We start from the raw sequence: 24,026 nt of genomic DNA on the forward strand, positions 1-24,026 counted from the left end.
CTGTACTAGCACTGTTTTATCACAAACCCAGTGCCATATGGGCTGCTGTGAAGAAAGTTACCTCCATGCCACCCATGACCAGTACATGCCCCACTGAGGAGCAGGGCACCTATAGGGACTGAGGGCAGCTCTCTCTGGGCACCAGGCACCTCCCCACAGACAGGGATGGGCATGACACTGGAGCCTGTAGCTGGGCATGACAGGACTCTGGGGAGCTGGAAACTGGTCCTGCTGCATTGCTGGGGCAGAGAGGGGCTGAAGGGGGGTCCTGGGCTGTGGGAAGGGTAGGGGAGACCCATATGAAGGGGTCAGGGACAGTCAGGGATGGAGGTCCCCTTAGGACACTGATAACCAGCTTTTTAGACCCAGGTTTGAATTCTCCAGGTGGGTGGTTTTTGGAAACTGCCAATTTCCTGTTTTGTTTTGTTTTCCTATAAATAGAAAGAAAACTGTCAACAGGTTTTGTTTTATAGGCTCTGCCATACTTGTATCAGAGTACTGAGATAACATAAAACATTGACAGAAACAGTCCCCTCTGTTCATTTTTTTGAAAAGCCACTGTTTTCACAAAAAAAATATGAGCAGAAATACAATAGAGTGTAGTAGATACTGACAAGTAACATGGTATGAATACTACCATTCATCCTCACTTGCCTGTTAGTAGAGCACTGAATATGATAAACAAAGCTGTTTATCCCAAATTAGTACTGTGTAGATGGATAGTTTTAATTATACCAAAAATGTTACCTTATTGTGTATTTTCAAAAAAGGTCTGAAAACAATAATGAAAATTTATAATGGAAAAGCATTCGTGTGGTTTGTTATATATTTGTTTAATATTTTTTGTATTGGTTTTGCATTTTAATTGGATTGAAATAATTGAATTAAAGCTTAGTTCCTTGACTTAACATATAAGCAATTTTTAGAGAGGAAAACTCCCTCCTTTTTCCAAACTGTTGTCTCATTTTAAAAAGAATGCTATTGGCTACTTGCAAATGCTTGAAGTTAATAGGAATCATTGGATTTAGAATTTAAATGTAAAGAAAAAGAAAATTTTACTGATTGCTTTTCATTTTCGTTCATAAAAAAGTATTGAAAAGTATGCACTTCCCAAAGGTATTGCCAATGGTGCACATGGAAAGGATCAAATTGGTTTGAACAGCTGAAGAAATTGAGACTGACCACCCTCTGAGCACAACTGGCAAGAAGATGCATAATGGAAATTTGAACATTTTGATACCAATTTTTTATTTTTATTATTTGTTTAAAGCAAAGGCTTCCTGGAAAAAAAAAAAAAAACAACAAAAAAAACAACAACCAAGAACGTAAGAATAAAACAATACCATGTGGCAAGTATGGGTCACTTTTTCAGAGTTTAGAATTCTATAGATCCTTTCTGTTTTATTCTTTTAAATTAATGTTTGTTAGTGTTTAGGGGTATTTTTTTTAGAGAAGTGTTAGTTAAGTCATCTGTTGTAAGACAGAATTCTTATTCCTAGCTATGTAAATTATCAAAGCAAGATGATGTCATCTGTTCAAACTGTACACTTATGACTGGATTCCCTGAAACAGTTCAATCCCTTGCCTGCATCCAAAATCCACAAGTATCTACTAATAGTTTGGATTGTGTACTCCATGATGGATCTTCTCTTTAAGAGAGTAACTACCAAATCATCACATCTATGAAATACCTTAGAATAAATAAGGCAAGAAATATTGGGTGTAACAAAACAGAGAAAAATCTGAACCTGACATCTATAAAAAGTGAAACACGTACTCCCTATTGGAACTTCTTTGAACTACCCAGGTACAATAGGACTTTCAGAGGACCTTGGACAAGGTTAAATATCTAAAGCCAATTAAAATACAGTGACATCTATGGTTTTAACTTCTGAAAACTCAGCTGACAACCTCACTTGGTAAGGAAAAACAAATCCAGGCATAACAAACAGGTTTCCATTTATAATGAAACTGTCACAAAAATACATTTTTTTACCGGTGGAGTGCTGAAAATATAGAAGGATGAACCCTTCAGTGCTAGAAACTTAAATTTGTAGAGTTGAGATGAATCAATTCCTTCAAGTCTTTCATTTACCCATCCCATATGTATGACCTGCAAAAGAAAATAACTGAAAATTAAAGCTCTGTTTTTCATTGGAGCATAAGATATATCTGAATAGGTCAATTCTTTCCACAAAGAAAAGTGGCCATATTACAAAAGGATGTATCATCCACTTCACATTTGCCTTCCCACCACTTCTATAGTCTTCAAGTACATGGTAACACACTAGTCTGTCAGAATTCCTTGAAGAGACCTTACAAGTACAGATTGTCTGAATCTTGTCTGAAATAATTATCATTGTAAAAGCTACCTGTGTATGTCTCAGCAGACTCCCACTTGAGCCAGCAAAACAGGTGTACTGAAATATTTCAGCAAGCAGTTTATAAAAAAAAATGTTCCTACATTATCTATAGCACAGTCAAAACTTGGATACATTGAAATGTCTTTTATATGTACCTCTAAAAAAGTACATCTGAAGAAATAAAGAGCTGTCTATAGGCTCATATTTGCCACTATTTGCCACATTTGTGTTCTCATGGAATTAGATGTCAAATTCAACTGTTACATAGTTTTTCTCTAACAGTATTACAATGCATGCCTTTATATTTCAGGTAAATTAAAGAAAAATAAAATAAAAAAATAAAACTGCATTCTTCACCTATGCGGTAAATCTGAAAAATAAAATAATAATAATAGAAAAAGAATATAATTGATGTTGTTACCCACAAAAATAACAAATGAAAACATTTTAGCCTTCATTTTGCAAACATTAATACAAACATATTACCCTTCAAACAGGTATTTGAGTCTATACTGATACACCAATCTGAATATACAGCTATTGCTGTACATTGTTAAGCTTGCTTGTTTTCAATTAAGGCTACACTTATAAACAATACTGGCTTACACAGGAGAAGAAATATCATAGCCCTTATGAATATACTGAGCCCAGAGAGCTCTGGTGGAAGCCAGTGGAAACAGCCTGAAGAAGGCATTCATTAAAATGCATGAAAATATCAGCATTTATCCTATGGATAAAATCTGGGGGAAATGTGATGGTCTCAGGAATGTTTTTCTATTGAAAGCCCAGTGTGCATGCCTGTTGTTATTTTAGCAACAGACTACAGAGATGGCAAGTATGAACAGGGGGCAGCTAATAGTACAGATGCATATAGATAAATAAGCATGACATACTCTTCTGTCATGAAAATCTCGCACATTGTTTTCTAATTCTGTTATTTAATGTATCTATTCTGTCTCCCACTAAGCAGTTTATCAAGAAATAAATAATTAATAATTAGCTAGACAGTCATCCTCTATAGTCTTCTACTGAGATCTAGCATTAACGTTTTAACTAGATCTAAGAAATGGCACAATAAACACAGCAGCCCTTCCAGTTCTCAAATTGCTGTTCTGTAAATTTAATAACTCTCATTAAAACATTGTTTCTACAGTAAAGGTATAGAAACAGGATATTTAGATATTTCATTGCTTTAACAAATATGCCTGGACAAGTTCCTGTGTGATGTACTCTAGGTTTCCCTGCTCTTGCAGGGGGGTTGGACTAGATGATCTTTCAAGGTCCCTTCCAACCCTTGGGATTCTGTGATTCTGTGATAGTATTGATAATCTACTACAAACTGTATTCCATATTATTAGTGTGGTAATATAATATCAAATAATGCAGACAAAAAGAATAATGTCTAAATCACAAGGCACAAACAGTACGATATTCTCCACCACATTCATAAAATCATGACTGCTGACTTGCAAATGGACACCATTTATTAACCTGTAACAGCATTAAGATCTTTGCTAAAATCCTAGTTTACTGATTAAATTGATGAAAGAATAAGCAAAGGATATGGCTCTATTATGTTCTTCATTCATCAACATTATCATTTATTCTTACAGTAGCACCAAACAAATAATTTTGGAATAGTTCACTGTCAAGTGGCAAAACTACATCACAGATGCAGCTTGCCTAGGTTGTTAAATATCATATATTAAAGTGAACATGACACATTCTGAGAAATATAACTATATATATTGTTGCAAATCAAAGATGTTCATTTAATATACTGAAACAAGGAAAACATAAAGTTCCTAGTTGATCCTCAAAGCAGGATGGTACTAGAAAACTGTAATTCCAAAATACATGTGATTTCCTACGATTAACAGGAAAAACTTGATTTATCTAGTCGACAGAATCCATAGGTTGGAATTCATGTGAAGGCCCTATCATCGCATTCTTATCTACGGCTGCAAGATGTGATAGGAGTGCCAAATGTATAACATCAATTTAACGTAGCACTTAATCTTCTGGGTAATTTTCTTGAGTATGTATTTAGCTACAAACACAAGACTGCATTTTCTAATTAGCTGCAGTCTTTGTTTTTGGCATCTGTTCTAAGTGTTTTACTGAAATGGAGCTGTATTATTACTGGTTTTGTTGCAGCCATATCATACTGTGACCAGCTTACCCGTGTTAGATCAGAGTCAAGAGACTTGGTTTGAAGTATGCCCTTCTCCACACAAAGAAACAGTTTTTCATAGTTCTTAACAGCCATAAATTCAATGTTAAGCTGTTCTGTATGCAGAAATCTCTTTCAACCTCAGACAAAAAAAAACAAGGAATGACACAAAACTGTATTCACTGAACTAGATTTTGGGGGAGTGGCTTTTCTACTCACTGAATTATTAGAGCATTGTGGTATCATTCTTAATATATATGGATTGTACTAAGTTCACCTATTCATTCTACTCCGTTGAAGACTACACAAAAACAAACAGTAATACTTCGGTAACATTTTGAACACATTGATCTGAATATGAGTCTGCTTGACTGAAACGACTAACAAAAAATACAATTCCAGGATAGAAGAGCTTCAATTGGAAAAAAAATAAACTATCAAAGCAAAGAGAAAGTTTTATAACCCTTAAAAATATAAAAGGACCCCTTTTGGTTTTAAATCTGATTATAGCTCCCAAGAGATATCAGAAACTGAGTAAAAGTCTTCCAATTTTTATTTTCTTTAAAACTACTACTTAGCTTTGTATTGTCAATATAATTTGTGGAACACGGAAACAATTACATACCTAACAGTAGAAATAAGAAAAATTGATCTGCTGATTTGTATCTTACAAAAGAAAACAAAAATTTAGACGGAAATATTACCTAGTACTTTATAGCTTGATGTCATTAAAATCAAACAAAAAACCCAATGAAACAAAACAAAACCCACCTCAAAATAGTAAAAAAATCTCCAAAAGCCCCAAGATTATGGTTTGTCTGTTAGCACCATGAAACACCTAAGAAACAAATGTACTAGTAAACAAAACATTGCAGCATTTTATGTACTTCCTAAGGCACCTATAAAATTAATGTCTGCATCAACTTGTTCAATTTTTTATTTTTTTAATGAAGATGTGAAAAAATTCAGCAAATAGCACATTTGTAGAGCATCTTGAGATTTGGAGAGTATCTCTGCAGAGTAATGATTGAACTCTCAGTAGTTACATACATTTAGAGAAATGTAGTACAACCAGAAGACAGACAAGATTTCTGTTCGTTTTAGAATTTTTGTATATTGAGGAGAAAAGGAAGGGAAAGAATATGGAATATGATTGTTCCATCAGATATAAAAGACTGACTCTGATACTCTCTTGGAAAGAAGCAATAGGCTAGGTACCCGAAGAGGGATAGGTAGTGGAAGATAAGTGGTGAGCTCGTTGGATATAGAGCTGCATTGCTGTCATTTGCACGGCTTGGGGATAACAGGATGGCAAGCTAAAAGGTAAGTTACTAATGAATATGAAAGAGGAGGAGGAACAGACATTGCAAAACATTTAGGAGGAGAAAGAAATCAATCCAGTCAGATAAAAATAAACAGGATAAAATATGAAACTAAAATGAAAATAACAAAAGGAAGAACAGTATAAAAGTATACAAAGAGGGGAGAATCAATGAAAAAATATTTGGGAGGGGAAAAAAAGACCCACAGAAAAGAGGATTCCCAATATATACTTGCCTATAAAGATATAAAGTCCTTAAAAAAGTAAAGAAGGAAAATGGAAGTGCTTCCTTTATTAGAATAAGTGATTAACTTATGCAAATATTTTAAAAAGTAATAAAAGTATGCATATTTTTATAGAGATATTAGAAAAATCTAATTTTTTTTTTCACTTTCTTTCCACACATCTTTCTTATTGACTGGTTTATTTAATAGCCATTTAGACTACGGAATTGGAGAAAGAATAATTATTCAGTTCAACAAAAGTCTATATACAACAAAAGCAACTGAGTGTTGGCACTTAATAAAAAGCTGCTTGTGGTTCACAAGTAGGCTACTGAGATTTTAATTGTGTTTCAGTACATGGGTGTGAACATTAGTGCCGGGATAAAACCTGTTCTGTTATTTGGATTGAAACCTGCCATTTGAAATTTAAGGAGTGCTGAGAAGGTGTAACACTACAGACTGTCCCATTCTTAGCACTGCCTTCACCACTTTATTCCTATAGTACATAATCAATTTGAGATTGTTATTTGAAACTCTGGAAAATTGCCCATACATCTGGAAAATTACCCATACTTTATAGATATATTATTTTCTAATATGTTTTAATACATTTTCCAAAAGTTCCTGTAGGAACAAAATGAGCTATGGAGCTCATTATGGAGAGATTAAACAAGTCGCTAACAAAATGTAATCCAATCTTAGCAGATAAATGAAAGTTCTTATTTGTACTTATTGTTTTGTTACAGCAATAAAGCATCTAGATGCTATGATGACTGTAAACTTAATGTGTTACACTTAATAAAACAATCAGTACATTTTTTATATAGTACTTTTAGTTAAACAGTTATGAAAAGTAAATGATGCAAAACACTCCAGAGGGAAATGAAGAAAGAAAGTCAAGTAGATGTCTGATGTATGACACAGAACAGATGGGTACATTTAAGTAATTGAAGTGGGATAAGAATCTACAACAGATGTCAGATTGGCCTGCAAGCTAACAGCGTCATACTACGAAGCACAATGGAACAATGCAAAATTAAGAAAGCAAAGAGAAGTACATCTTGAGGTAGCTTTTTCATCGTTTCTAACACAAGTGTTAGATTGCATGTTTTGAAAAGTACAGATACTGGAAGAAGAAAAGAGCGGTCCTTTCACATACAGAATGATTTACTAAAAAAAAACCAAACAATAAAATCAAACAAAAAAAATCTCCCCACATTTGCAATACCAGAAGTTTTGATGCATTACATTAATGTTTTCCATTGCACACCAATTGCACCCAGCTATGTCCAAATTACTACTATCTAAGACACAATGGTTTAGAGATGAAAATACAGAGGAACGTAGAAATTGTGACACTCAAGCATTTTATGTTCTTTGGCTCAAGAATGAAATCTGTAAGTCCAAGCTGGGCACAGTTTGAATACCACAAAGAGCACAACTAACCAGAGGGGAACTATAAAGACAGGTATATGTTGAATCTGTGTATCATCACAGGAATTGGCTGCCTGTGCAAGATTTGGATTATGAGTCTTTTTGGTTGGGTATAGTTGTTTCTCATCTTTGCTTGTTTCAACAATGAGGCTGGAAAAAATATTGCTCACTTTTTCTCATTATAGCCTTCTTGTTCAAGTTAGGATTCAAAACACAAAACTCACTCTGGAAGAGAGGTACCAGTAAGATGTCTTACTGGTTATGCAATCTTATATTGTAGTAAATCAGCAGCACTCTTTGTGCAACAGGAACTAAACAAACTAAAAGTGGAAAGCTCAGGTCCTTCATTTGTCTTACATGCCTACTTTTTTTTTTTCTAGCAATATTACAACAACAATAAAATATACCTAATAACCCATTCTCTTCATCACCAAATAAAGACTAGAATTGTTTCTTCTGCAGTTTGGGAAACTAAAAAAAGAAAACCTTTCAAACTATAGCTGTTTGCTACAGCTGTGGCAAAAGAGTTCTCAAAGAAGAAAACTCAGCCTGAAACTTTAATATCAGTTTCCATGTACATGTTAATCAATAAAATGATAATTCTGCTTAAAAATGTGTTAACATAATTTTAGTTGGAGAGTAATCCTGAAGAAGGACTGATCTTGTAGTAATCCAGTGAAATCACAGTTTGGCAATAATGAATGGAAAAGCAATGGGTTTTAAAAGCTGTGAAAAGTAGATACCTATGCAGAAAATGATATACTCTAAAACATTTTTTACAAACCACAAGGCAGAAATGTACGAAGAAAAGGAGAATAAAGAATTGTTGTTACCGGTTTTTTTTTTTTTATTTTTTTTAAATATTCTAAGAGCTAAGGGAAGCTCAGAAAAAAAAGTTTAACTAGAGACCATGATTTTTCACCAAAGATAGAATTGCCCTGTGCCACTCACTGCCACACTACAGACCCAGATGACCACCACTGGTAAACATACTAGGGTACGAAACCCCTCTTAAAATACAGTATTTCATAATTTTTACTTTAAATAGGAGTAGGTTTCCTTTATTTGACGTGTTTTGTAAAGTTTATAGAATCCAGTGTTTTTAAGTGTTTAAGTAGAAATCTGATAGGAATATTTCATTAACACAGAAACAGTGGGAATACCATGAACAAGCATACTGCCAATGTATCTATCTTATAAGCACTGTGAGACTTCATGAGATATGTTCAGAAATGTAACCATAGTTTTCAGAATTTTATTATTTATAAATTTATTTTGTTGAATTTGGCAATTCTCTTGACTAGTTTTTTTTTTTTCACTTTGCTTGTCTTTAAAATCAACATAGTAGTAATAGGTATTTATGTCACAGAGGCACCACATATTAGCTAACTGAGTAGAGGTTAAAAAGTTGAGTGCTTTAAAGTGGCACTTCTGTTAAAGTAAGCTTTTTCAGTAGAAGTGGAAGACCAGATAAAAATCTTTGAAGCAGACCAAGAGAATTTCACTAGAAATTGCATAACTGACCTCCTGTATAAATGAAGTTAAAACAGTTACCAAGGAAGGTCTCAGTTCTATCTTTACGCTGCATTTGGGCCACAACAATCCCATACAGTGCTACAGGCTTGGGGAAGAGTCACTGGAAAGCTGCTTGGTGGAAAAAGATCTGGGGGTGCTGACAGATAGCTGCACACAAGCCAGATTGCACACAGGCAGCCAAGAAGGCCAACAACATCCTGGCCTGTATCAGCAATAGTGCGGCCAGCAGGGCCAGAGAAGCAATCATTCCCCCTATACAGAGACTGATGAGGCTGTACCTTGAATTGGCCTCATGGAGCACCATGGGAGGTTTAGGTTGGATATTAGGAAAAATTTCTTCACAGAGAAGGTGATCAGGCATTGGAACAGGCTGCCCAGGGAAGTGGTAGAATCACTGTCCCTGGAAGTGTTCAAAAACTGTGTAGATGAGACCCTTGGTGATAAGATTTAGTGGTGGTCTTGGCAGTCCTGGGTTAATGGCTGGACTTGATGATGTTAAAGGCCTTCTCCAACCCAGCTGATTCTATAACTCTATGTGGTCTTCAAGTTTAATGGAATTTAGTCATTCTCTCTTTCTGCAGGTGTAAGTTTTAAAATTATATTCTGCCAGAATCTAACTTTTCCAGACTCATAACTAGGAGAAATTACTTTTATTGCCATGTGACATATATTTTCAAAGCATGTCAATATTTTTTTTTTTTAAAAATTAACCCCCCCCCCCCCCCAAAAAAAAAAAAAAAAAAAAGATCTTACAAGAGCATGTACATGATTTCTTTAATTCTGCAGGAAGGCAAGCAAATGTGTTCATGGCACAGGTGCAGCAGCAGTGCTGCTATGAAGAACAATGGGTAAACCCTCCATATTAGGAAAGCTCCTTAATTAAAATTAGAAATAGGATTACATGATTAACAAAAACAGAAGGGAAAATGAGCTTCTGAGAAATTTAGCATATTACCCCCTCCAAAATGCAGTACCCATGATACCTATTTTCTTTCTAAAAAATGCTTCCTTAATGTTCTAAGGATCTGTAGTAATGGGGACCTCATAATCACTCCCAACAATCTATTCTAGCACTTTAGTCCTCATGTCAAATATGAATAGCTCTTACTTTAGCCAAAATTTAGGACTGGTTTTGCCCAATCCATTAAAGACTGAAAATGATTTCAGCTTTAGACTGGAAGAGCAAAAAAGCTTACACAGTTCAGAGTTGGAGCAAAAATCCATCAACAAAAACATGTAGCTTGTGTGGTATCATTCCTTGCTACTTTTCATGTGTTTTACTCTGAGCACAAAGTTACCATTTTTGAATACTTCTTTCATATGTCCCCTTCTTTCAACCTGTCCACAGAGGCCATGGAAAACCTCTGGTCAGTATTTGGAAACATAGTGCACAAAATCAAATGCAGTACTCCTGCCAAAGCCTTACAGCAAAAGGAACACTTCACATATCTTGCAGTAACTCATGTATAGCCTGTGATGCTTGCCCTTTCTCAATGGCCACAGAAGAGGCATAGTTGTTATGGTATGCAGGTAAATAGCCAGCTTTGGCCTGATTTTTAACTGACAAGGTAACTATGTGAGAGACTGATGGATGTTGCACACAAAGCAAAGGGAGAAGTTTGCTGGCTATATCAAGCCTGCGGCTATACCAATAAAACAGTAAGGGGATAAACTAGCAGATGAAATATATGAAAAGGAATTGAAAATGGGTGAAAAATGTCAAAAGGTAATGAAACAGGGGTGCTGAGTTACAGGGAGTGGTGGCAGTATCACAGATTAAAGCTGAAACAACCAAAGCAGCATGTAAAAATCAGAAAATACACAGGCCAATGGTGAAGGAATGTGTGTGTGTTCCTTATTTGGGAGGGGGAAAAAAGGAGAAAAAAGAAATATAAGGTAAACAATATGAATGGGTTTTTATTGGGTCTCTGTTGATCAGGCCCATACCCGATTTTCACAGACTGATGCAATAATAAGCCAGAATAATAAATTGTAACAATGACTGTTGGTTTTTAGTCTCTACCTGACTGGTTTCTGCAGACAGGGGCATCTGGGATGGCTTCCATAAGTGCTAACAAGGCAATGGAGGATGGATCAAACCTTCTTAAAAGAATTTACATCCCCAGATATTTTTCAAGTATTTTCCAGTGGCAGATTCTCCAGTCATTTCTCACAGACTTTCACATACTCTTGATTATTCTTGAGCATGTACTGTACTCTAGTTGCTTTCCACCCTATTTTTTAGACTCATTCTTCAATATGCAAGGATCATTCTTATCTGTAATGCTGTATTTAAAACCATTTTCAGATATTTAATATTTGCAAAGTTAGTAGATTTACTTTTGCTAATGCACCAGAAAAGAAGTATTCAAGGGAACTGGATCCAAGACAGACCTTTTCAGGAGTTCTAGTCAATATGTCAGTTTCAAAAGTGGATCATTTATACCTATTATTGGTGTATCCAACAACGTCTGCACAACTAAATCTATATAATACTTATTTAAAATATTGTAATGCCAAGAAATGTCATAAATCTTTACTGGAATCAAGATACATTGCAGCAACCGCCTGCCACCCATACACAAGATGTGTTGTGCTATCACAGGAGGAAATTAGATTGGTTGTCACTATTTATTGTTCACAAATCCTTCAGGGCAGTCATTCATTTGTTATCTTGTAGCTGCATACAAACATTTCGTTTATGTATTGCAAATTTCTTCCTAGAGGTTGAAGTAAGATTGACTGTCTCTAATTCTCCAACTTCCTTTTCTTTTTTCATTAACAGCCATGGTGCTTGCCCTTTAATTACCTTTTGATATGTCACCTGGCAGACACAAATTCCCTGAACTAACTTGATAATAGTTATGAGATTACTTTCACCAGTTTTTCAAATATCACCAGGTATTAAAAACATATATACCACTAAAACTTCCCTTTGTAAGGAAATCTGAGATTTTGAGATTTTATTTGGCTTTGTTAGTATTATTTTCAAAAACTATGTTTAGTGAAGGCTGACCTCTGATATGCTGAGTAGAAGACAAACCTTTGTCTTTTTGTTGCTAATGCACTTAATTTTTTGTTCCCCATCTATCCCATGCTGGTTGCATTTTAATCTGTGCCTTGGCCTTCCTGGTACTATGGCATGCATGCTTTTACAATCCTTGTCTCTAGATTTCACTTTCTGTATGATTTCCTCCAGAGGTCAGCGAAGAGGTCATTGCAAATAATTAAAACAAACAAGTGAAGAGACATTCTAGGAAGTAGGGAAAAACTGTTTTACAGCATCACAAAAAATATACATAGTCTTAACTAAAATCTAATCCATATTTTCTATTTCTACTGAGAAGAAACTTTTTATTTTTTTTAAGCGGAGGACAGGAAATGATCATATTAGTTACAAAAAGTACCCAGGAAACAAAATAAAAACCCCTGCAAGTAGTTTTTCTGTACAGAAAATTGCTTAATTTACTGCTTTATAAAATATACTGAGCAATCCTGAAGTATGTCTCCTTTTGAAAATTGAGTCCCCAGTTTAGCTGCCTACTGATAGCACAGAATCAAGCACCTTCAAGCCTCTAGAGCACTAGAATAATTTATATCAAGCAGAATCAGAAGTTATAATATTTGGAGAATGGTGGCTGTAAACATCTTCTACACTCAATAAAATAATGTACAAACTATCTGAATCCTCTCCTGTCCTTATGGAGCAAGAATATGTTCTAAAAGTATTCAGTGTATAGATGCTGCGTGCTTTGTCATCTACACAGGTTATACATGCGCTTGAAGCCAGAACTTCGGCAGTGGTACTTATTTAATACCTTCAAAATATATGTAATCCCTGCACAGTCATAGCCCTTGTCATGGACTAACTAGCATGGCATGCCTTGGGATAGCTAGAACTCCCCAGACAATTCTCAAGGACAGTCTTGGATTTAGCATTACTCTCTCTTAAATGACTCAAAGGTAATGGAGAAAACTCACTGCAGGCAACACAATAATAAAATTCTAAGGACCTGTTTAATTCTTCAGGAAAGCCCACACTCAAAAGCAATGATAAATGTGCATCTATTACCAATTTTATTTCAAGGCAGCTCTTCAAGTGACCTTCAGTCTCTTAAATTTATCCTTCCTTTAAATTTTAAATCAGTTGAATCAACAAGAGCTATTCAGGTTTGTACAAACATTATGTAACTGACTTTAATAGGCTCCACTAATCTAGGGCAGATCACAGCCTCTTCTGTTTTCAGTTATCATTGTCAAGTTTTATTTTATGCCTTTGTGATAAATATATATGATTCACATTTTATTTGCTTTTAAAGTAAATTTTCACAGGACATTTTAAAGTCTGATTTTTTCACTTTTGTTCCTTTAGCGTTTTAAGGTTTGCTGGTTTTATTTACTTATCTGCCCAAATTAATCATAAACTTTTTTTTTTCTTCACTTTTTGTGTTGCCAGTCGACCTTCAGTTTTCAGCTCCTGAAATTAAGGTCCTAATTGCATCTTCCTTTCTTTTCATATTTGGAATGGAAAAAGTGGGCTATATCGGTACTGCCTAACCTTAAGCACCTACTTTAGATGATACATTAAGAGGATACACTTTTAGGACCTCAGTATAGTCAAGAAAGAAAAGGTTCCCATAAAGGATCTTTAAAGCGTTGATATGAACTCTCTGAAATAGAATAATTGTCTTCACTGACTATCTAGGTAGTTTATGAAGACTAGCCTGTTTATTTAGGAAATCAGATTAGGTGACAGATTGTATGACTGTCCCCAATATTTTTTAAAAATGAGGAAAATTATTTTGCCCTTTTTTTAATTAAACCCATTATGTGTGCCCAAACTGATTTGAATAAACTGAACAGTTACCAAAGTACTTGTAGTACTTCAGTACTTATAGAGTTGCAAAACTTGTAGAGTTGCAAAATATCCAAATTCAATACTTTTCCTCCTGGCATTCATAATCACACATTTCAATGTCAGTTTAATTAATAATAAAAAGTCATGGCCAAAAGAGTAATTAAATACTCACTTATATAGAACAGGTGTTTATTTTGATTTTATGGGTAACTTGATTATCTGGTATACACAAAACTAAAGTCTGTAGAGGATTTTGAGGTCTATTTTTTTAAAAAAAAAGTACTGACCTAAATATAAGAAAACAGTTTAATGTGTTAAGAAAATGTCAATGGTTAATTTTTTTTTCATGACTTCTAGAAGAGTTTATAAATGTTCAAGTACATTCTACAAATAAGATGATGAAAAAATTACATACAAAAAAATATACAAGCTATGAAACTGAGTATTTATTTGATCCCAATAAGAGAATTTTTTACTCAGTTTGACCTGTGTAATAAAATTCTCTAATAAATTTCTGCAGTAAAACACCGTAATAGACACTTTGCTTGATTTTTGCTTTATTAATCTACAAACCCAGTATTTTTGAAAACAGAAGGGATCAGGTTCTTTGTTTCTGAGTAAGGATTCAATGCAAGATTGATGCAATGAAAGAGCATGTAAGTGAATGTTTTATAATACAAGCTTCAAAGTTCTTCCCAGAATTACAGAATTAGCCTGGAAAATGCTACTACTATATTTTACAAAAGTAAATTAAAAAATCACTTTGCAATGTTATAATAGTAAGAACACCCTCCAGCACAGTAAATTCATCTGGGCCTTCACATTTGGCTAGTTGGATCAGAAGAAATATCTTGTTACACTGCTGAGGTTCAAAAGTCCCAAACAGTCATAACAAATGCAATCTGTGCCATATGCCACAAGTACAAGACTGGATTTTGAATACACTCCTTGGGTATGTGTGCACCATATGTGATATAAATACAGAGTTAAACTGTCAGACTCATTGCTGCAATATTGAATGCAAACAAACTATGCTTTCCAAGACCTGATTGTGAGTTCCATTGTCCCCCTCTCATTTATTTTGTGGCTCCACCTAATCCACTTTTTTAGGTCTAAAGTGAAAGATTCTACTCATTACTATAGATAGTAAGAATCTACTGAACTAAATAGGTCATTTCAGAACCTCAAACCATAGAAAAGTTAGGTTTATAATTTTAAAACTGATTAAATGTACGTTTGTAAGCTTTACAAATTTTGCAACTTAATGCAATGACAAGAATGCAATGACAAAAAAAAAGAATAACATGATGGAAGTCTTACCTGGTCTGAGGGAGAACAGCATTTATTTGCCATTTTCATCTATGAAAGAGAGATGAAAGAATATATAGATATTTTAATATGCTGGAGAATTTCTATGGTGCAATTAGCATTGACTTAGATACTGAATACCATATTAATATTGCAAGTTATATTTATAAGAAATTAAATCATTCAGTGCTTTTATACTAGATTTTTGCTATTACACTAAATTTACAAAACCAAGGACACAAAAGACGCTAAGCCTTTTATCAGTTTTCATCAAATCCTTCACAAAAATTTGCACTTATAAATTAAACTTTGTCATTCTGAGTAAAACAATTATACAGAACTGTAGACACCTCAGTTACTTAGGTCTTAGTTAAACAATTTAGTTACAGATCTACAAGTGAGGCATATGATTAAATACTTTTGAAATGAAGGCTATAGAGTGTCAGACAGGCTTAAAATGAAGGAACATTGTTTATGCTTTCCTTCTAGTTTACTCTTCAAGATTCAAGTTATGTATCTTTCTTTTTCATGTCTCTTCAGATAATGAAGAGTTTTGTCAATTTTGTCTTTTTTTTTTTTTTTTGCAGTTGCAGTTTGTGTAAATAAGTGGTGGACAAACCCTGACAGCTATTCTCTTCTTTAAACTGAAACACTTCTTTAAAGTGCAAAATTAGTAAGTGTAGTAATTGATAGGGAATCCAGACAGGAAAAGATCAGGCAGGAGAGACAGACTCCCCTATAATGCAAGGATACAAGCTGCAAACTGTCCTACCATTGATGAGTACATCCAAAGGATCTTCTCTAACAGCCTGTTTTATAACTAATGAAAGGCTTGTGATAGAAGACCAAAAGCTGTAGCTACGCACAAGGAAAAACACAGTGGCCACAGAAAAAGAGCAGAAGAAATCCAGGGCTATTACTTGTCTCTTGGCCATACCAAAATCTGTATGATCAAATCTGTGGATAATCTTTTGAAACCAGAGGGTGTCTGTAGCCATGTAACTCAGTAAATATGGTGATGCCATTGCCTGTTGCAGTGAGTTGACTCTGGACTGCAGCTGAGCACCCACAAAGCTGCTCACTCCCTTCCCCCTCCAGGGAGGAAGGGTAAGAGAATAAGAGCAAAAGCAAGAAAACCTGTAGGTCAAGATAAAGTTTTTTGGGTTTGAACAAGATGATCTTAAGGTCCTTTCCAACCCTAACCAATCTATGATTCTATGCCTTAATAAATGAAGGAAAGAGGAAAAGCCAGCTGATATAAAGGAAATCATTCACTGCCTCCCACAAGCCGACTGATGCCCAACCAGTCTCCAAGCAACAGCCACCTTGGAAGAAACCCCCCCACCTTCTTTGTCCACTATATCACTTTTATTGTTGAGCACAACTTTATATGGTATGGAATATCTCTTTGACCAGCCTGCATTAGCTGCCCTAGCTGTGTCATTTTGCAGTTCCTTGCCCATCCTTGCTGGAGGGGTGGGATGAGTCAGAGTGAGAAAAAGTCAAAGCCTTGATGCTGTGCAAGCACTGCACAGCAACAGTCAACACATTGGTGTGTTATTAACACTGTTTTAGCCACAAATATAAAACACGGCATCATATGGCTGCTATGAAGAAGGTTATCTCCATAAATAGCCAGACCAAGTATGCCTCTAAGAGGCCAAAAGGCTCTGTGTTACAGTAATGACAAGAGCCTCAGGATGTGTCAGGGTTTGTCTGGACTGTATGGAGCTGTATGACAGCTTGTTTAGCTGTAACATACACACTAATAACCATGGGACTATTGCCTACTTCGTATCAACAAATTACAGTTGTATGATGCAATTATATATATAAAGCTTATATATATAAATCATAGAATTATAGAATAATTAGGATTGGAAAGGACCTCAAGATCATCTAGTTCCAACCCCCCTGCCATGGGCAGGGACACCTCACACTAAACCATATCACCCAAGGCTTCATCCAACCTGGCCTTGAACACTACCAGCCACGGAGCATTCACTACCTCCCTGGGCAACCCATTCCAGTACCTCACCACCCTAACAGTAAAGAATTTCTTCCTTATATCCAGTCTAAACCCCTGCTGTTTAAGTTTCAACCTGTTACCCCTTGTCCTATCACTACAGTCCCTAATGAATAGTCCCTCCCCAGCATATGAAGTATATAAAGTATAGACATGTGTACACATTTGTAGCTAATAGATGGCAATAACAAGTCATTATTTGACACAGACTGAATTATCTATGACCATAAAATTACCATAGGACAAAATGTGATGTGGAGGATTATAGGACAAGAGCAGGAGCCTTGATTGTAGGGACACAGGATGATAGATAGTTTCATGGCTGTAGCACTCATTCTTAACCTATTATAGGCCATTAGGGCTCCTCCTCCCCTGTACTCCATTTTGCAGCCTGCTGAAAATGAATTGTGTGGTCAAATGGTGCAGGTGTGCTGGCGGATCAGACAACTGGGCTCTGGGGTTGTGAGAGTGACTCAGGCTCTGGGGATGAGGTGGCCAGATCTGCTGGGAGCCTGGGCATCTGCCAGGCCTGGCTGTCACTTTGAGTATAGTGTTGGGAAAGTTTGCCAGCCCCTTGAAGGGGCTGTGCCAGGGGAAAAACAGGGACTAATATAGCAGAACAAAAAACAGCAGACACTGACACCTGCACCATAATAGGAATGATGATGAGGATGGAGCTGACACGCAGCTGCCAAGCAGAGCGGAGTGGCCCCCAGCAAGGTTCATTGCAGCTATTGCACACATCTCTGCATACAGCAGTCTGATCTCAGTCTGCATGGATGCAGCCTGCCAGAGGTGGCCTGGAGCACCCTGGGAGGGTGAAAAGGTGGCACAGCTTGGGGCCCCAACAATAACAAATCAGCAGGAATTCAAGAACCCCACTCTGTAACCAGGATAAACCAAACTGGTGATCACACCTCAGGCTTCATCTGAGGAGTTGGGCATGACATGATGAAAAGGCACCTGGAATACTTTAAGGTTAGTAGGAATGCCATCACGCCCTGCTCATATTCAGCTCCAACCTTTATCCATGGTTCAGACACAAATACACACATAAAGTATACAGAAGCCATGTTAAACATATAGAAAATGTTATTTCCTTGCAGGAGCCAAAGACATGCTGAATAAAAAGATTACTATAGCATAAACCAGTGCAAATAAACAGGACTGGCTGGGATCCTGTCTCCTTTCACCCCTCATTTTTGACTCAGTCAAAATACCTAAGCTCCCTGTATGACAGGAAGAATTTTTGTTATGCTGCTTTTTATTTTATTGTGCTCAGATGTGCCTGTAAAAAATGTATGCGAGACTGGCCACGCAGGTTTTCTGCAAAATGAGTGTTCAGTATTGTGAAGAACATCCTCATAGTCAGTACCACTTCCCAATAGTAAGGGCAATAGAGAAGAATGCTCTGGACTCCACAGCTATTCACTTAGCTCATCCCCTATTCAAAGCAGGGACAGTTGCAGCCCTGACATAACTGTGAGGAGAGGAAAGATCTCCTCCTGCATCACATTACATCTCTATGTCACGTAAGAGAGAGAGAAGTATGCACTCTCCACCTGGCATCACACACTCTCTACTTGCCTCCACAGCTGGCGAAGAGAGGCAGGAATACAAATGGGATATGCTACACCTTGCTGGCAGCACATGAGCTTTCAGCACTGCAGTACAGCAATGGGAGTTGGAGACAGCATGGGAACTACTATAAACAAAAACCTGGATCTGAAAAAAGACTGCAGGAAACTTGGAAAAGGAACTATTAAGCAACTGTAATTCTTGAACTCTGTTATAAATGCATACATATTGGTCAAGAACAGGATGGGAATTAAATGATGCAGAACCATGTACCAAAATCTAAGTACCTCCTAGGAGGGGGTTTATCTCACTTAACTTTGGCAAGCCAAAAAATGAGAGTTATACATCTAAATACACCTATTCTCTTTCTAGACAGCAAAGAAATAGAAGGATCTTGATAGGCACCTAAGTTATTTTCCTGGCTATAAGAATATCCTATGTGACTGCTTTTTTCTTGACTGAATTTAAGTAATGTGATTCCTACCCTTATTGACTTCCCTTTACAACCTCAGCTGCTTGAACTGTGGTACTTTCAAATGGAAATTTTTGTGTTTAAAAACAACAACAACAAAAAAGCAGCAGCAAAGAAATATTATCATGTGTTTTCACGCTGGGAATAGAATTGTTTTCATAATCACAGAGACAGTTAAATTTGTATACTGCTTCCTACACACAAGGATTTTGTTTCCATCTGCATGTACCCCAAATTCTGCTGTTTAAAGAAAGTCCTTCACAATACTTTCTTTCTTTATATGCGTGTTCAAAACTCATATTTCATAGGTTTCTCCCTATTCATACAGAAATGTCACTGCACTGCAGTAGAGTGTATCACTTAAATATACATAAATATACATAAAGGCACAAAACAAAAGGTTTAGAAATTGTGACGCATGCAATTAAAAAAAAGATGTCAAAGGTATAATTATGATCTGGATTAATAACCCAGTTTTGAAGCAGAAATTTAAGTTTCTAGCATGCTCCAATGAAACTGCTGGAAAAACTCATGAAAACCATAAATAATATTCAAAGTGGAAGAACTGCATCTTAACTTGAACTCCTACCTGCTTATGAGCTATTCATCTATGTATTTATTTTTATTTTAAATTTTATTTAAAATAACACCATGAAAAGATACTGAGAAAAAAAAACCCAAACCAACAACTTTGACAAATATAAGAAATAAATTTTTATAATGTAAACGAACTGGCAGCATTACATATAGGTGCTTCTACTGATTATGACTGCATTAATGTTCAGTATTATGTTTCAAAGAAAACAATTATGATCCATGAGAAAAGAAGTATATACTTAATAGCTATCTGAATGGTGTGAAACAGAGAGAGAAATATAAATTAGTCTAAAGAACTTTCCCCTAAAAAAACATCTCCAGCACATCATTGCTACTTCAGCCTACAAAGAAACCTCTAGTTGAACAAATTAAGAACAGGAGCAATGTGAAAAACATGCAGATCAACTTGTTTCCTCTCTTTCTTGTTTCATCTTGGCAGCTTCACTGCCAGTTTCTCTTCCCTCTCTCCCCTCAGTTTCTTCACCTCTACCTCCTTCTGCGAGAAAAGAGGTGTATGAAGAAATACATGTGTGAGTGCTGATTCATCTCTATTTCTGCCAAAGGTAATGTGAAGAGCTTTGAGTGCATTGAGAAATTTGGGGATTGAATCACAAAGGAAGATTGTAGGGAAATTTCACGCTGGTAGAAAAGTATGTAAAAAACAAGAATATGAATAGAGGAATGAATACTTTGGGGTAAGGGTCCTTAGGAAAAAAAAGTGATCAATACAGCTTTTAAACTAATTAGTACTCAGAGATTTTCCAAACTAAATGTACAAGGCATATATCAGTAAGCAGATATCCTTACATCTTTCTCCATGTTACAGTATTCCCTGTGGTTCTCTGTGTTCTGAGAACTAACTCTCTCCAGGTGAGTACCAGTATTTTTATTTCTCATCTACCAAGTAACATTTTCTAGATATGCTAACATCCTGGGATAGCTTCCTTATGCAGTGATGCCTTCACACATCTTCACTATTGAAAGATTACTCCTCCTTTACACTTGGTCCCCAGAGAACTTGTCTTTACATAGAAGTTAGACATTTCAGTACTTCAAAAGAGTAGTCTGACATTAGCAGAAGTGTCACATTGTGGCAGAGCTATTTTTGTACTGTCTACATTAGGACTGTCTTGGCATCAGCAGGAAGTCTGACAATGAGCTGCCAGTTGCTGAACAAGACTGTAGCATGGTAAAATAAAGTACATTAGGGTAAAGTGATATGTGAAAGACAGGGTGCAGTGTAAGAAAACAATCTGTATCAGGAGCTCTTTAAGAAATAAATTTCTAAAACAAATTCAAAATAGTATGCAAACCATGCAAAAAAAATGTGTGCAGCATGAATAGGCACAGATGAAATGGGAATAGACAAGATGCAAGAAGAATTGCTAAAGTCAAGAAACAAATATCAGCACAAACAAAATCTAAAAATATGTGGATGTTTAAAGTGAATAGTTGCAAGTATTGCTTACATAGTAATAGGTCAGGTAAAAAAAACAGCATTTTTTCTGCCAACAGTGTCAGCAAGAAATTCCATTGTGGCCACATATCTAGCAATTCATTTATACATAGAGATGATGGCATAGCACAGGATAGGAAATTAACAGTTTAAATATTTGGAGAAGCAACTGAACTTAGAGTCAGCAAGGACTCATGAAAATAACCCTGAAGTAGATAAAGGATTATCTGAAATCATCTCTAAACCAGCAGTGATTATCTTCAGTTGCTCCTGGAGAGCGGGGGAGATACGCTACAGAAGTGGAGAAGTGCAAAAAGAGGAAAAAACTCTGAGGATTACAGATCCATTTCCTAACATCAATTTCAGAAGTACGATAAGAAAAGAATCATTTTGTGAAATGGTAGTATTAAATTAATGAAAGTAATTCAAAATGGATTTTCAAGAAACCTTAACCAGAGGCCTCTCTCAAAGCACTGTGGATTTCAAACTATATGTGTCCTCTAACTGCCAAGAGGAAGGAAACACTCTCCAGCCACCTTTTGCTGTACGCTTCAGTAGCATTCCAGCCTCAAACTCTCGGTCTTAAATAACGGTTTGCAATGAAATGAATTCTCACTGACTACTGCATCTCCTGTTCTGATGATCAGTAATTAAAATACACAGGCTGAACACCTAACAAAACCCGTAAAGCTCTAAGTACAAGCAAAATGTTTACTTGCTTCTATCAGAAGACTATCAGAACATGTCACGTTCTGTATAGTTTACTCTCTTCATCACCAAGAACACAAAACCTGTGAATTTCTTATCTTAGTTGTTTCTTAGACCCTTTCCCAGAACAGCCACTTATATGAACACCAGGTGGACTATTTTATTTATAGAGTTCACTACTGTAATAGATAATGAAGAAGACCAATGCAAGTACTGAGTGTGTAATAAAATATTGCTGCAGACTGGTCACAACACAGTCACTATGTCAGACACTATGTCACAACATATGCTACCACATATAGTGAATTTGAAAAAAGCAGACTAGAACTCTATGAGTAATAAAACCTTCTTGCACTTGTAGCCACTTTTAACTGACTTATTCACCAATATCCTTGGAGTGGCTTTTATTGAGTAGATTTCTTTAAAAAGCAAAAGAATTTAGCTTAGTAACTATGAACTGGAATCACTTTAAAAATATTACCATACACTTCTTTTTGTTATTCACATGTAAGGAATTATGAAATTCCGTGAATAATGTATATTACTTTCTTAGTAGTAGTGTAAATGAAGTAATGTAAAATCAAATAGTAATACCTTGTAAATGATAAAAATCACTAAATAGAGAATAGCGAATATCTATAAAGAAGGCATCGTAAGCAAAAATGAACAATTTTGTCAAAGACATTGCTTAATTGAATACTTAAAAAGATTAACCTAAAAAATGAACTATTATGATTCTATGAAATGTGATTCCAAGTAACTTTTGAAGACCAGAAAAATAAATTCAATTTATAATCTGTTTCTACTAAAGACTGATGTTGAAATCCAGTACAAATTCTACACAATATAATTTGAAGATCTAAGAAAAAATTAACCTGAGTACAAAGTATAAATTAAAGACATGTTACTAAATCCTAATTTATAAAAGAAATTACAGACTGAACACACTGAAAGAAAAAAAAGATTAAGAACCTGCACAGGCAATTCTTCCAGGGATGGCTGTGCTCTTATATTTTTGCCATCAGTTTCTACCATTCAAATAGATGGAAATATATTTTCAATATTGTACATTCTCAAGAATCAATTTAACTTCTTGTTTCATTCCAGGATCTTCAATAGTTTTCATTTGTTTTTTCTTGGAATAGTAATGTGCTGCCCAACTAATAATTTTATGTTTCTCCAGGGTTTGTTTAATACTTCTGCTTGAATTAGCAATCACTACTTACGAATTTACAGAAATAACTTAAAGCAGTGTAAGCACCTTTGTACTTCTATGAAGAAGAATGTAATAAGACAGCCTTAAGTAAGTCAACTCCTAGTCAACTTATAGAGGTAAAAGTACTGTCTCCCAATAAACCTCTGTAAGTCTCAGCTCACTAGCTACAGGATTTCCACGTGCCTACTTCAAAATCAACAAAATTAATTTCAACCACATTTTAATTAAAAATATGTAAAAAATAAGTATTTGGTCACATCTAAAGATCTGTGAAATGACCAGAAAGGATAAATATTTTGCATTAAAAAAATCTTTAAAATAATAAGCGTAATGTGATTTTCTACCACTCTCTTTTCTATAATAACACTGCAAGTCTTGAAGATGTCATGATACTTTTGATTGACCACACAAACTCTCCCTGCTCTTTCCTTCTCCTTTCCCTCCACGTACACGTGTTTTATATATTGCAACTTAAATGTGAATTATTTTCTACCCTTGGAAAACTAGAAATATCTTACAATAGCACAGACAAGAAAATATGCAGGAAGTAACATACATTTTGAAGTGTCAAATCACTGATGTTAGTTGACATTGCTCTCAGCCAGTCAGCACTCTCCTGGGCTGTATAAAACTGAAGTATCCCAGTACTAACTCCATCGAGTGCCAGCACTTCAAATGCATTAGATCTGCAGTAAGAAGAAATATATCTGTAAAGGAAGATATGTCAGTATTCTGAAACTGCCCAATATTTCTTAT

The 24,026-nt window shown here is 35.5% G+C and overlaps 1 protein-coding gene across 1 annotated transcript in view; it reads right to left on the minus strand.

Annotated features, from left to right (window-relative positions):
- Positions 1 to 24,026, minus strand: part of SNTG2 (syntrophin gamma 2) — a 260,496-nt gene that overhangs the window by 36,020 nt on the left and 200,450 nt on the right. Inside the window, exons 10-12 of the mRNA XM_034060916.1 lie at positions 23,827 to 23,956; positions 15,230 to 15,268; positions 1,997 to 2,113 (exon numbers count right to left, since the gene is read on the minus strand). Coding sequence (XP_033916807.1) covers positions 1,997 to 2,113; positions 15,230 to 15,268; positions 23,827 to 23,956 — 286 coding nt within the window. The remainder of the gene's footprint in view (positions 1 to 1,996; positions 2,114 to 15,229; positions 15,269 to 23,826; positions 23,957 to 24,026) is intronic.

The sequence above is a fragment of the Melopsittacus undulatus genome, chromosome 3 (assembly GCF_012275295.1).
Source record: "Melopsittacus undulatus isolate bMelUnd1 chromosome 3, bMelUnd1.mat.Z, whole genome shotgun sequence".
Classification (NCBI taxonomy): domain Eukaryota; kingdom Metazoa; phylum Chordata; class Aves; order Psittaciformes; family Psittaculidae; genus Melopsittacus; species Melopsittacus undulatus.